Source organism: Vanessa tameamea, chromosome 25, assembly GCF_037043105.1.
Source record: "Vanessa tameamea isolate UH-Manoa-2023 chromosome 25, ilVanTame1 primary haplotype, whole genome shotgun sequence".
Classification (NCBI taxonomy): domain Eukaryota; kingdom Metazoa; phylum Arthropoda; class Insecta; order Lepidoptera; family Nymphalidae; genus Vanessa; species Vanessa tameamea.
The window spans coordinates 3,173,759-3,186,904 of record NC_087333.1 but is presented as its reverse complement, the minus strand read 5'-3'; the positions used below and the strand labels follow the sequence as shown (position 1 = coordinate 3,186,904).

The window sequence follows — 13,146 nt, the reverse complement described above, 5'->3', positions numbered from 1 at the left end:
GAAGGAAACTTAAGGAAACCTACATGTGTCTAATTTCAACGAAATTCTGACACTTGTGCATCTACGAACCCGCATTGAAGCAGCGTCACCACACGAACGAGAATGCCCTTTTCGCTGGAATTCGGGGGAATTAATTGCAAACCTTCTCAAGCTCATGTGTGAATTATACTTGTATTTTATTAGTACTTATTTATTTTAAAAGGAATTGTATGAAATCAAAAATTATATTTATAATTAAATATATTATATTATTCAAAAATAACGATAGAATATAAAAAAATGTTCGAAAATCGCTTAAAATATATGTACGTTGTTTTTTTATTACGTATTTTTGTTTTATAGAAATGCATTACGATCATCTTCAAGATGTTTTGTTAAGAAATACTTATAACTTTTTATAAACACAATTTAATTTAACTAATTATATCCATTTTATTATTACTCCCAAAGTTTTGATAACAGCTTCATAATGACGTTCAAAATGCTATTTTTTTCATGAATCCGTTACGTATAGTTTATTCAAGATTTCGACCATTGTTCATGTTATTTGATTAAGAATTCGTCCTGAGATATGTTTTCTGTGTTGTAGCAATATAACGAAATATTTTAATATGAGAATTATTAATTATTAATAAATAATAATAATTAATTACAAATTACGTAAACGCACATCATATTAGAATTATTTGATACATATACGAATGACAAAACCCGGCGCGCAGTTGGTTTTTTGTTATTTTTTATGAAAAAGAAAAAATATCTTTATTAACAGCGCTTTGCTTTGCTTTGCTAAATGATGTGAATAATTCAATAAATTTTCACTACTTTTTTGTTTCGTGATTGACCAAGACAAAAGGATTTGGAGTTTAATATTATGATGATATTAACTTTTTTTTTTGGATTAATAATTTAGTAGGCTCGTAAAGAAAAAAACATTTAATTTATCAATTGATAATAGTAATCACCCGGGGCAGTTCAACTCCATGCATTTAATTTGTTTAGTTTACCTATATAATTGTTAATTAAAATTAATAGATCATGATAATAATGTGTTGCCTTCGTCCTAAGTTTTAAATTTTAAGCATAAAATTCCGTTATGACTTTTAAGCCTAAAATAACCGATTCTATTAAAATACAAGGTCAGCTGTTGATGGTCAAGTATAAGCTCCGTAGAGAAACAAATGTCAGTTTCGCGATATAGTTGGATGACCGTGAACTTTATTCAACGTGTGATAAATTTTAGTACGGTTAACAAAACAATATTTTAATATATTTTCCTGATTTACAATTTGACTGAATTCATGTTAGCGATAACTTTGTTTAAGAAAAATGATTGATTGATAATTGATAATTATTAATTAATATATAATTATAAATAATAAAAAAAAATGATTATTTAAGCCCTTTTTTGAATAAATTTTTCATTAATTCCCCATATATTAAAAAAATACAATTCAGGTGTTATATGTTGGTTATTTTTTTAATAATAATAATAATAATCATAGATTAAATATTTCTGTAAAGATCAAATCAAATAAAAATCAAAATATTCTTTATTTATTTTTATGAAAACTTTATAAGGAAACTTGTATTGATGAAATTCTGTCGAAATTGTATCGCATTATAGCCTTTTGGAATAAGCTCCACAACTTTCCTCAAAAGGGGGCTTTTGCAAAAAAAAGGAGCTTTATGGTCTATCAATTTTTAGTGAGCGTGAAATCACTTCAGAGTAAGTGCTTCTTTTAGTAAACAGAATGTGGAATTATAATATTATATTAGGTATACTGTCTTTACGTATATAAGTATATATGTATTTGTATGAAATCCATTAGTTAGTTTTATTCCCGGCTTATGTCACGGACACGACGCCACAATTCATTTGGCCGACCTCTTCCAGTGAGATCTGTGGGAACACATTCATTCAGTTAAGTATTGCTATTTATTTTTTTATTACTTTAACTAACTACGCAGCTACTACACGAGTAAATATAGACTGTTTATTTTAAACATAGCGTATTTATGTATACATAGATACTGTTCATTATCTGAATTTCTTGAATAAATAATTTCACACGTTTTTTGGTTTCATTTATTGTGGTGAGGGAAATGAATGAATTTGGCAACTATCGATGTTATATTGCATTCGATGTTATGTCATTGTTCAAACCAGAACAACCATAAAAATATTCCTGCTCGGTGATGGTTAATGATCACACGATTGGCACAGCCCTACCACGGATAAAAGTTAAGAGATTATATTAATTATGCTATGAAAATCTTAAGAATTCCTTGAATAATTAATACTATTATAATAATTTGTGTGATAAAATAATAAAATGAGATAGATTTTTTTTTCTCTCCCTTTCGTTCCTACCAAGATTGACGTTTTAGCCATCCGTTTAAAATCTCATCCTGACTTACTAAGCAACTGCGCTGGAGATCATTATCGTAGTTGCATTATACTAAACTCGGCTTCTCATTGATCCTACAGACGCAGAACCGACGAGTTTTTGGTGATCTACGGGCTCTTTGTCACCGGGGCTGGCCGTGCAACCACTGAACCAATGAGGCAGTAAAACAAAACGATAAAATGAAATAATAGTCTTCAGTATTCTGAATTGAATTTGTAGATTGAGGGAGAATATGAATAAAACATTAAATTTATGTAGTGTGTGTTTATTGAATCTCACAATACAATAGTAACTATTCTTAGTGAGTTAAGTGAAGTATTCACAGTAACGATAACAATAAATAAAATTTTATAGTAATAACAGCTTAGAGATAAAAGGAGTTAATAGTTAACGCGAAATTATACATTAATTTTAATTATAATATAATCAAACAACTAATTTAGATAGATAGATTTTTATAAGCTCTTTTAAACAAATATTCACACCTTCTTAATGTTTATTAAATATGAAATTAAATTAATTAATCGGCGTAATTCATTATGAAGATACAAAAGTCGGGTCGAGTTGAAATTGTGAGATTTCATAGTTTATCAGTTTATGTCCGACTACTATATACACAAAGAACGGTTCGTTTTGCTAATAGAATTGTGTGCGAGGTAATTCAGAAGCTATTAGCTTAGTACTTACGGAATCGTGAGACTACGAATAACGGATATTAACATATATGCACGATAACAACCTAATAAAGTTTTAAGAAAAAAATTAAACGTCAATTATACATATTTACTATCCGTAAGCAATACGAATGGTTCTTTGAATATTAGTTAGTTGCCGGACTTTCCGTATCAAGTACTAAGCATATCATCGCTTTAAAAATCGAAAGACAACCTCCGATTGCTTAAATACATTTTAGAAGACCTACGTAGAAGTATGGTAAACAGGTAAGTTCTGTTTCGTATTGCCTTTGTCAGTGGCATCACAAAAAAATCTATCATTCATTTGAACCATTCATCATTCATTTAAAACGTATATAATTATTTCATTAAAATAATGTAATAAAATTTATTTTATTACACTGTTTTGCAAAATATTTGTATATATGTACTTAAAACAGCTAACTTCGAGTCCACTAATAAATTCCTTGATAATGTCAATAAGATGGCTGATATGATTGAAAATGTAATTATAATTGGTGACTTTAATCTTGGTTTTATCCAGTGGAATAAAGTCGATAGTAATAACGATTTAGAACCCCATAATGTTAGCAATAATCAGTTAGGTCATTTGTTAATAGATTTCATGGCAATGAATAACATTCGCCAATACAATAATATTGTTAATATTGATGGTAAAATGCTGGATATTGTATTGAGTAATATTCTTGATATACAAGTAACTGACCCCTTAAATGTTTTGAGTAAGGTCGATAACAAACATCCTCCACTTTTGATAAGCTTAACGATTTTCAATAACATTAATAACAACAATTGCTGTCGTTCAGTGGGTCGAGTTGACTTTAATTTTTTTAAGGCAAATTACACAGATATAGTAAGTGAACTGAAATCTTATAACTGGCACAACGAATTTGAAAATATTACAAACGTGGATGATATGTTAACAATTTTTTACAAAATATTAAATAATGTTATTGTGAAACATGTACCAAAAAGAAAATACAAAAAATCATTATTCCCGTCTTGGTCTAGTGTAACACTTATTAAATTGCTTCATGAAAAGGATAAATTAAGAATCAATTACCGTAAATATAGAAATCCGCGAGACTTAATAGAATACCAACTACTAAGAGAACGATGTGATGACTTACTTAACATAAATTATTGTAATTACTGTTCTAACGTTGAGTCAAACATTAGAAAAAATTCAAAACACTTCTGGCGGTTTATGAAGGATAAAAGAAAGGGACAATCCGTTATTCCTGACACAATATACCTTAATGGAAATAGTGCCCATACTGGCATAGAGATAGTCAATACATTCGCTCAACATTTTTCTTCAGTTTTTTGTCGTAATTCAATTCCCTCTGGCAGGCCTCTGCAATTGGCTGGTGGAAAAAATATGTCAAAACTAAGCTTCTCTGAAAATGAAATTTTGAAGAAAATGAAATCTATAAATATTTACAAAGGACCCGGACCAGACGGCTTGCCTCCACTTTTCATAAGGCGTTGTGCATCTGTGTTGGCTCTTCCTTTTATGATAATTGTCAATCAATCCTTAAAAAGCGGTTGTTTCCCAACGGAATGGAAAAGAGCGAGAATTATACCTATTTACAAAAAAGGTGATAAAAGTAACGTAAAGAACTATCGCCCAATATCTATATTATCCTCTTTTTCAAAATTATTCGAATCTCATATAAGCCCTTTAATATCATCATTTGCTGGATCTGATATTTCTATTCATCAGCATGGATTTAAGCGCGGTCGCTCTACGGAAACAAACCTCTTGTCTTTTATATCAGACATTATCTACGACGTTGACAAAGGTAAGCAAGTGGATGCCGTTTACACTGACTTTAGTTCCGCATTTGATAAAGTCAATCATCTGCTTCTCATTAGAAAGCTTCAGGCAATAGGTATAAATGGTTCATTGCTGCGGTGGTTTGCCTCTTATCTGGACAGAAGATCTCAAGTAGTTGCAGTAGATGGATACGAATCTCAAGCGTATTATGCGGAATCCGGCGTTCCCCAGGGCTCACACCTGGGTCCCATTTTATTTTCAATATTCGTTAACGATATAACTCTGGTAATTAAGCACTGTAAGTTCTCTCTTTTTGCAGACGATTTAAAAATTTATAAATTAATTGATTCTCAACTTGACGTAGCCTATATGCAGAATGATATAAACAATATAAACGCCTGGTGTAAAGACAACCTGATGGATTTAAATGTTGGTAAATGCTCTTATATAACATTCACTAGAAAGAGGAAGCCAATTGTAACATCTTATAACATTAATGGAATTTCTCTTATAAAAGTCAACGAAATTCGCGATTTAGGTGTTACAATTGATAATAAACTGACATTTGTGTCCCATGTAGACCATATAACTAAAAAATCTTTTCAAATGCTAGGGTTTTTAAGACGCAATACAAAGATGTTTAAAAATCCCCACACCAAAATTACATTGTTTAACGCATTAGTACGCAGTCAGTTAGAATATGCTTCATCGATATGGAATCCAACTTATAGTATACACAGTCAGCGCATCGAACGAGTCCAGCGAGCGTTTACTCGTTACTTAGCTTTTCATTCTCATAAAATATCATTCAGATGCCCGTACGAACAACGTTTAATTCATTTTGGCATGAAGAACCTGCATGCTCGACGTTCAATTCATGATTTAATCATTATGTTCAATATCATAAATGGCAACATTGATAGCAGCCATCTACTAGCTCAGCTTTCTATTTCAGTACCTAATAAAATTCCTCGTCAACGCATTACTAAAATTTTTTACCATCCAAGAGTTCGTACAAATCTAGGTGCGCATTCTCCACTTGTTAGGATGTGCAACTTATACAACTTCTTAAATAAAGAGATAACAGATTTGGACATGTTTCATGATTCATTTTCAAAATTCAAACATACTCTGCATAAATATTACTCTCTAAAATTGTAACTGTTTCACTTTTAATTTTATGTGTAGTTGTTTACATAACTTTATATATATATAATGTTGTTTTTATTTTTTTAGTAGTAATTTAATTTAGTTAGATTAAGGTGTTATTGTTGTTATAAAACTTCTCAGACAATGTTGTGAATACCTGTAATTGGTGTACATATGAAGACCTGATACTTTTGACTGTATATTTAATATAAATGTTGCATATGTGTACTGTTGGTGTTCCTAAATAAAATAAAAAAAAAAAAAAAAAAAAAAAAACACACAAAGTAAATCTATAATCAAAATTATAAGAATGATTGTTTTTTTTTATTATTTAGTAAGTAAGACAGCAACATAATTTTTTACCATTTTTGTAACTGTTAAAAAAATATTCGATGAAAATAATAATTTACAATAAATAGAATATGTATCTTATGAATTATTTAAAAAAAAAAACTTTACAAGCTTTTAAATTAAGTACCAAAAACATTTAAAAAGGCAATATTCACAATCAATGTTCCATGATTTTCTTTTTTAATATTTTACTTTTTAAGTTCAACATTTTTATCGCATTCCATTTTAACGTACTTACAATTTAAGATTAAAACATCTTGCGTTTTATTGCATAGAAATATAATTCTTGAATATCATGGATTAGAAATAAATACTATTATTTAAAATAAATATTGCGAAAATAAATAAAAAACTTTTTTATATACTTCTTTTGTTTTCATTCATAAATAGATCCGTTGTCTTGTCAAATTGACGTCACGACAGTTTTAGGGAGGGACAAAATGGCACAACTTGGAATAGAACTATTTTTATATATTAGCACACCTTTAATACTCACTGTGTAGAGTAGTCTAATTAAAAACTTGCCATTAACAATCGCATTTTTTTTATCTTATTTAAGTTAATGACAGGTGGAAGACGCCATTTTGTTCCGTGCTGTCATTGTGACAATTGTGATAACCTGAATAAATTTTGGACGTGACAACGTAATGAGTGTAAGAGAGATGAAATTAATTAGACTGCCTATCTTGGACTATATGCGATTCAAACTTTTCATCCTTAAATATTTATATATGAATTAGTAACATTTTTATTTTCGTGTTGAAAGACACATAGCTACGTTGTCAGGTCAAAAATGTTGTATTGTTTGATATTAAAGAATTCTAATTACAAGAAAATAGATTGGAAGTTCTTATACTACTACTAAGTATAATAAATTAACAGTATTTTCGATTTTAAATACTATAATACTTTATTCGTATATACCATTATAAATAATAATAGACTTATACATTTTAAATGTTATCTTTTCACAAAGTAATAGGTACCGCATATTGTAATTTATTAGAATTTGAAGTAAAGACAAAGGACAGTTGTCTTGAATGAATTTGAAAAATAATTAACAAAAGAGTCTTATTCGACTAAAATTACCATTAAAGCGAATATGAAAGGTGATTTAATATTAAATTCTTACTCTAATTATAATTATAATGAAAATTAAGAGAAACATCGACACTTTGGCACTTAGGTCTTTCTCACTTTACGTTTTGTCTTAAATATTTTGAAAACAAAATTATGATCGAATCATAATTTTAGAATTAAAAAAAAAATCCAATGCAAAACATTACTGAAAAAATTATGTCATAATATTTGGTTATAACGTGATGTATTGAAACTATAATAAATATCCAGTTTAGGAACTTAATTTTCAAATAGTAATACGGATTAATGAAAAATGTTTTGCTTTAATAACTCAATGCATTGGTATAAGAAAACTTTTTTCATCGCAAGAACCTAAACTAATCTGAAATATTCATTACACGAAGAATTAAAGTTACTCATTGAATCATTATCTACTTTTGCCGTTTATCCTGTGACAAGGATTTCGTTCGAAAATCGTGATAAATAAGTAACAAAATATTTTTATTACCATTAAAAATGACGTAAAAAATTAATGACAATGCATGAATATTCTCTTACAGTCCTATTTATGTGTAAATTGGTGTTATAAAGAAAACTGGAATTATTCATTGTTTTATATAATTTAATTTATTCAAAAATGTTATTTTTTCAAAACGGTGCCTACGGAAGAAATGTGATTACTTAAGAATATTTATTAAGAAGAGGTATTTTTACTATAATTTATTGCTATTAAAGTTATTTTCGCCTTAAATTTCACGATTCGAACGTGACTAGTATTTATTAAAGCACTAATGACTTTTACTAAGTTCAAATCTAATATTTTAAAATTTTATTTCATTAATAAAATATTTTAATACTATTGGTCTTTACTAAAGTTTAACTTGACGCTATAAATTGTTAATGTTTAAATTAAGTTTCTAGAAACATGCAAAATTTGAAAACGAGACTGAGCAACTTTCAACGATCGAATTTTAATCTATATAAAATACGTGTCATACAAAAATGTAGAAAAAAATATTACGAAGACTTTTAATCCGAAATACGTATTCACGCTTTACTATTAAAAAAAAGAAAACTAATTCTTCTCCAAAACAATTTAATTCCATCCAAGATATTCAATTAATTAAATATTTTTATGTTATTTTGGAATTTAAAAAAATGTTGTAGGTACTGTCTTCGCAAAAACTTTTCTATATTTTTGAAAGATACACTAGAAGGCATTACTTTAATCTAGATTATTTAAAATTTCGTAATAAATATCTGTACAATTATTTGTCATTTAGAAATTACACTTTACCTTTTCGTAATGACGCTACCGATATTATAATTGTTTCGATTTATTTGAATATAGTTTAAATTATAATTTAGTTACGATTCATTTACGTTTTCGAGAAAACGAAGGAATTATTTTGAGATTAACTTCGTAGTTAAGGTTCGGAAATTTATTTTGTAATTTCGCTTATATCTATTGTTCAAATGTTTTTATAAATCAACACTTCAGCACTTCTATAAAGTTCAATTCGAATAATTATTTAGAAGCACAACGTTGCGTTATAATGCTCTTTACTTTCATTATGTAAAAAAACAATATTTCAATAGAAATGTAAACATTTCATAATTTTCATAAATCTTCAATATTTTGTTAAATTAAAGATTATTATTATAGCCAAATAATATTTGGATACTTTAACACTTTCTGGGACGTCTATGGACGTCATAACAATTTCATGGTTACTGTGTCTAGTGCACAGTAGACTAGAAACCCTCAAAGTATTAATGTAAATTTGAACCATATTACATAAATACTTTGTTTTGTTTTCATTGTTATACACTGAATATTACAAATCAAAAACAAATACACATGGTTTCAACGTAAAATTAACTATCGTTTTTGACTACAGTGACGATCTTAAAGTACTATCGCCTACCATAACAACTTAAGTACTAAGATCACAAAACTCATTGACTAAAGAGCAACTATCAATTCCTTTATTAGTCACTAAATAATGGCCGTCTGATTTATATAAGAATTTGCAAATTCCCATGAAAATTAAACATTTTTCGTTACATTCATTAACAGACTTCAGCTTTTGATCACGATACGAGACGAGACGGGGCAACTCTACCGAAACGACGGACAAAATAATAAAAAAATTAAAGCAGAGTAAATTGTGTTTTTATTTTACGACGATAGCACAACGACGTCACTTCGGTCACGTGTGCTAAAGTTAAGATCGTGATCAAAACCCGAATACAATATTTAAAATATAAAATATACATCACCAACATTTCAAGTTCCATGCAAATCGTACGAGGAATTTGCGTTATTCCGCAAAACATAAGATAATATAAAAATAGATATTATCGAATTGCGGAATAAAGCAAAATGTTATTTTTTTTGTTATAAGAAATTTCTAAAACGAATTTTCGACGATTAAAAATGCGAATATAATACACGCGATTTAATTTCTAAACTAAAATTTTAATTATTTAACAAAAACCTACGTTTCTAGTTGAATATTTAACTATAATTGTTTTTTTTTTTATAATTTGAAATGAAGATAACTCTTTTCGGAAGTTTCATCGATTTAGAAAAAAAAAACAAAAATCTGGGCCGCAATTAGAGTACCCATAAATTTAATAGATGATTAAAATAAAAAGAGGCTCAATGATCATTAGGCCGTTCCGGCCCACAGACCCTTTCATTTTATTTAATTAACAAGATTAATTACACTTAAAAAAAATAAAAAACCATTATAATTTATTTGCCAGTTCATCCCTGAGATTGATAAAAATTTTTAGAATTAAAAAAGTAATGATACCTGGAAGTAATACTTTAATGTCGAATGGAACATATTAATTTATTTATAACAGATTTAAGTTATCATATTAATTAATTTAATTTTCTGTGTTTCACATAATTACGTAAATATTTAAAAAATATATTAAGATAATATTGAACCAGTTACATTTTTAACATCTTTCTATTGTTCAATCTGATAAATAAAGAATTTTTTTAAATATTTACGGCGTTTGTGCGTTCGAGCTATGTTTTAATTATTTCTAAAGATTTTTGCGTCGCCAAATAGTTTGGTACAGATGCGCAATATAATCTTCATAATTATTTTGAAAGATATTTTGTAATAAAATAATCAAAACAATATACATTAAACGGATCTTTTTTCATATTGCAACACCATTCGCGTTTTCGCACGTCATTACTCCATTGATCACAATAGTTTGCATATATTTAAATGTTTCTTGTGCGTTTCTATTTATCAATCACACACACGCATATGCAAAACCTCCTACATACTCGCGTAAGGGTTCGTTAATTAAAAGCTTTTAATAGAATTCAACCATACAATTTACACGATCACAATTATTTATAACTAGGTATCACATGCATGTTTGATGTGTATGAAATAGTCCATTTGGCAGTAAATATCGAATGGGATATGGAAATAATTGTACTACAGATTTTAATAAACTCTTCTCTGGCGGTTTCTACTTCATTGTAATTACCTGTAAAAATATATACAATATTACATTTCGAATTCCATCTGCGGCGGAGCGTCAGCCGGGAAAATGGTTCTGGTGGTAAATCGTCAATACCGGCCACAGACGTTCCGACTGTAAGACTGTTTTTTTTTTGTTAACTGTCAAAAATATTTTTTTTTTGTTAACGAAATACCAACATGTCCGTTTTCTCTTATATCTTTTATTCCACAAACAAAACCTATTGTTTGTTAAACAGACCCAAGAGACATAACTCGGATACCGGATGATTGGCAATGTGCCAATAAAAAGCAATATTTGTATTTCTTTGCTACTGTCTATGAACAAAGGTGACTATATACCTACTATCATTTTGTGATTAGCTTCCAATTCTAAAGACATTTTTATAGAAAAAAATGAAATACCAAGAGTACAACTCCTCATCCCTCCACGAGTCTCAGTCGAGGTTACCGCCATTTCGCAGTCCGGCCTTTGTCTCTGGCGGCACTTGTTTCTTGAAACAGTCATCCAAGAACGAGGACATTGTTCGGAATAGGTGCTTCTTGACGCCTTCTAGACTGTGACCTTCGTCTGGGTAAATCTAGAAAAAACAAATTATTTAAAAAAAAATTCTGTTTTATTATCAATTAACTCGCAAGTGCATAGACATCTTAACTGATATGAAATAACGAGAATGTGACTTTGTTTGTTAGTTACGTCTTAAATACTGAACTGCTCATTATGAAATTCTGGTGTTAAGTATTTATGCAAAAACGTCTTTGATACTATTATAGGCCGTTGTAAATTAGTGAAATAAAATGTCCTAAATGTAAGTTAGGTAATGTATATGATTGTTTTTTTATTGTGTTTGGTCTTTTTATTAGGGATGTCATTTAACGCGTTGACGTCACAGGCACTGTATTGTTGTTACAGCATTTATATTTAAAAATATTTGTATAAAATTTATATTTAAGACGTTATACGAATTTTAAGAGCCGAGATGGCCCAGTGGTTGGAACGCGTGCATCTTAACCGATGATTTCGGGTTCAAACCCAGGCAGGCACCACTGAATTTTCATGTGCTTAATGTTCATAATTCATCTCGTGCTCGGCGGTGAAGGATAACATCGGGAGGAAACCTGCATGTGTCTAATTTCAACGAAATTCTGCCACATGTGTATTCCGCCAACCCGCATTGGAGCAGCGTGGTGGAATATGCTCCAAACCTTCTCCTCAAAGGGAGAGAAGGCCTTTAGCCCAGCAGTGGGAAATTTACAGGCTGCTAATGTATGTAATGTATGTAAAAACGAATTTTATAAAGACGTTATTTTTTAAAAGTATTTAGATTCTACATACTCGTACCTGTTGTCTAAACGTGCTACCCTGGTCAGACAACGCTCTCGCTAGCGCCATCGTCTGCTGTACGTGAACGTTATCGTCAGCAGTGCCGTGTACTAAAAGCAGCATCTTATCTTGAAGTGCTGCTGCCTGCTTGGTGACGTCAGCATCGGCGTAACCTCGGTAATTACCAGTTGCGTTCGGGAAGCCCATGTAGCGTTCTGAATAAGCTGAGGCTGTTAAAAATAATTAGTAAATAAGTAATTATTATATATCACAATATTAAAGGGATTGTCTATTGATAAGTTTTAACATATTGTCACCACAATATTGAATTTAAAATTACTCGGTTCATTGGCTTTGCCCGTCTGTGCAAGCCAGTCTGGGTCAATACCACCCACAATTGTACCGCCAACATTACGATACGATACGGTTTGAATGGTGAGTGTCACAAGGGACATAACATCTGAGTTCCCAAGGTTGGTGGCGCATTGGCGATGTAAGTAATGGTTAATATTTCTTACAGCGCCAATGTCTAGCGATCCACTTACCATCAGGTGGCCCATTTGCTCGTCCGCCTACTTATAGCATAAAAGAAAAATATTAGGAATAGGTAGAATTACAATTTAGTTCTTAACAGAAATAAATAATATTGTGGGGCTAAGCAGCTGGTATGATCAAAGGTTACATCATTGTCATCATCATCAGTCAATCGTATCTTAATCCTGGACATTAGCATCTCCGAAGGTAGGTCAAAGCTGCCGGATCTCCGCCTTCAACATCCAGTCAGTTCCAGACATTTCTATACGGGTATATTATAACCTAACAAAATTCAAACATTCTT

General features: G+C 29.8%; 1 protein-coding gene across 2 annotated transcripts in view; it reads right to left on the bottom strand.

Annotated features, from left to right (window-relative positions):
- Positions 1-10,386: 10,386 nt before the first annotated feature.
- Positions 10,387-13,146, bottom strand: part of LOC113403500 (inactive dipeptidyl peptidase 10) — a 196,724-nt gene continuing 193,964 nt past the window's right edge. Inside the window, exons 17-19 of one of the 2 annotated variants that reach the window (XM_026644076.2) lie at positions 12,327-12,538; positions 11,390-11,565; positions 10,387-10,991 (exon numbers count right to left, since the gene is read on the bottom strand). In XM_026644076.2, coding sequence (XP_026499861.1) covers positions 11,422-11,565; positions 12,327-12,538 — 356 coding nt within the window. In that variant the 3' untranslated portion in view covers positions 10,387-10,991; positions 11,390-11,421. The remainder of the gene's footprint in view (positions 10,992-11,389; positions 11,566-12,326; positions 12,539-13,146) is intronic. The other variant, XM_026644075.2, reaches the window with a different exon arrangement.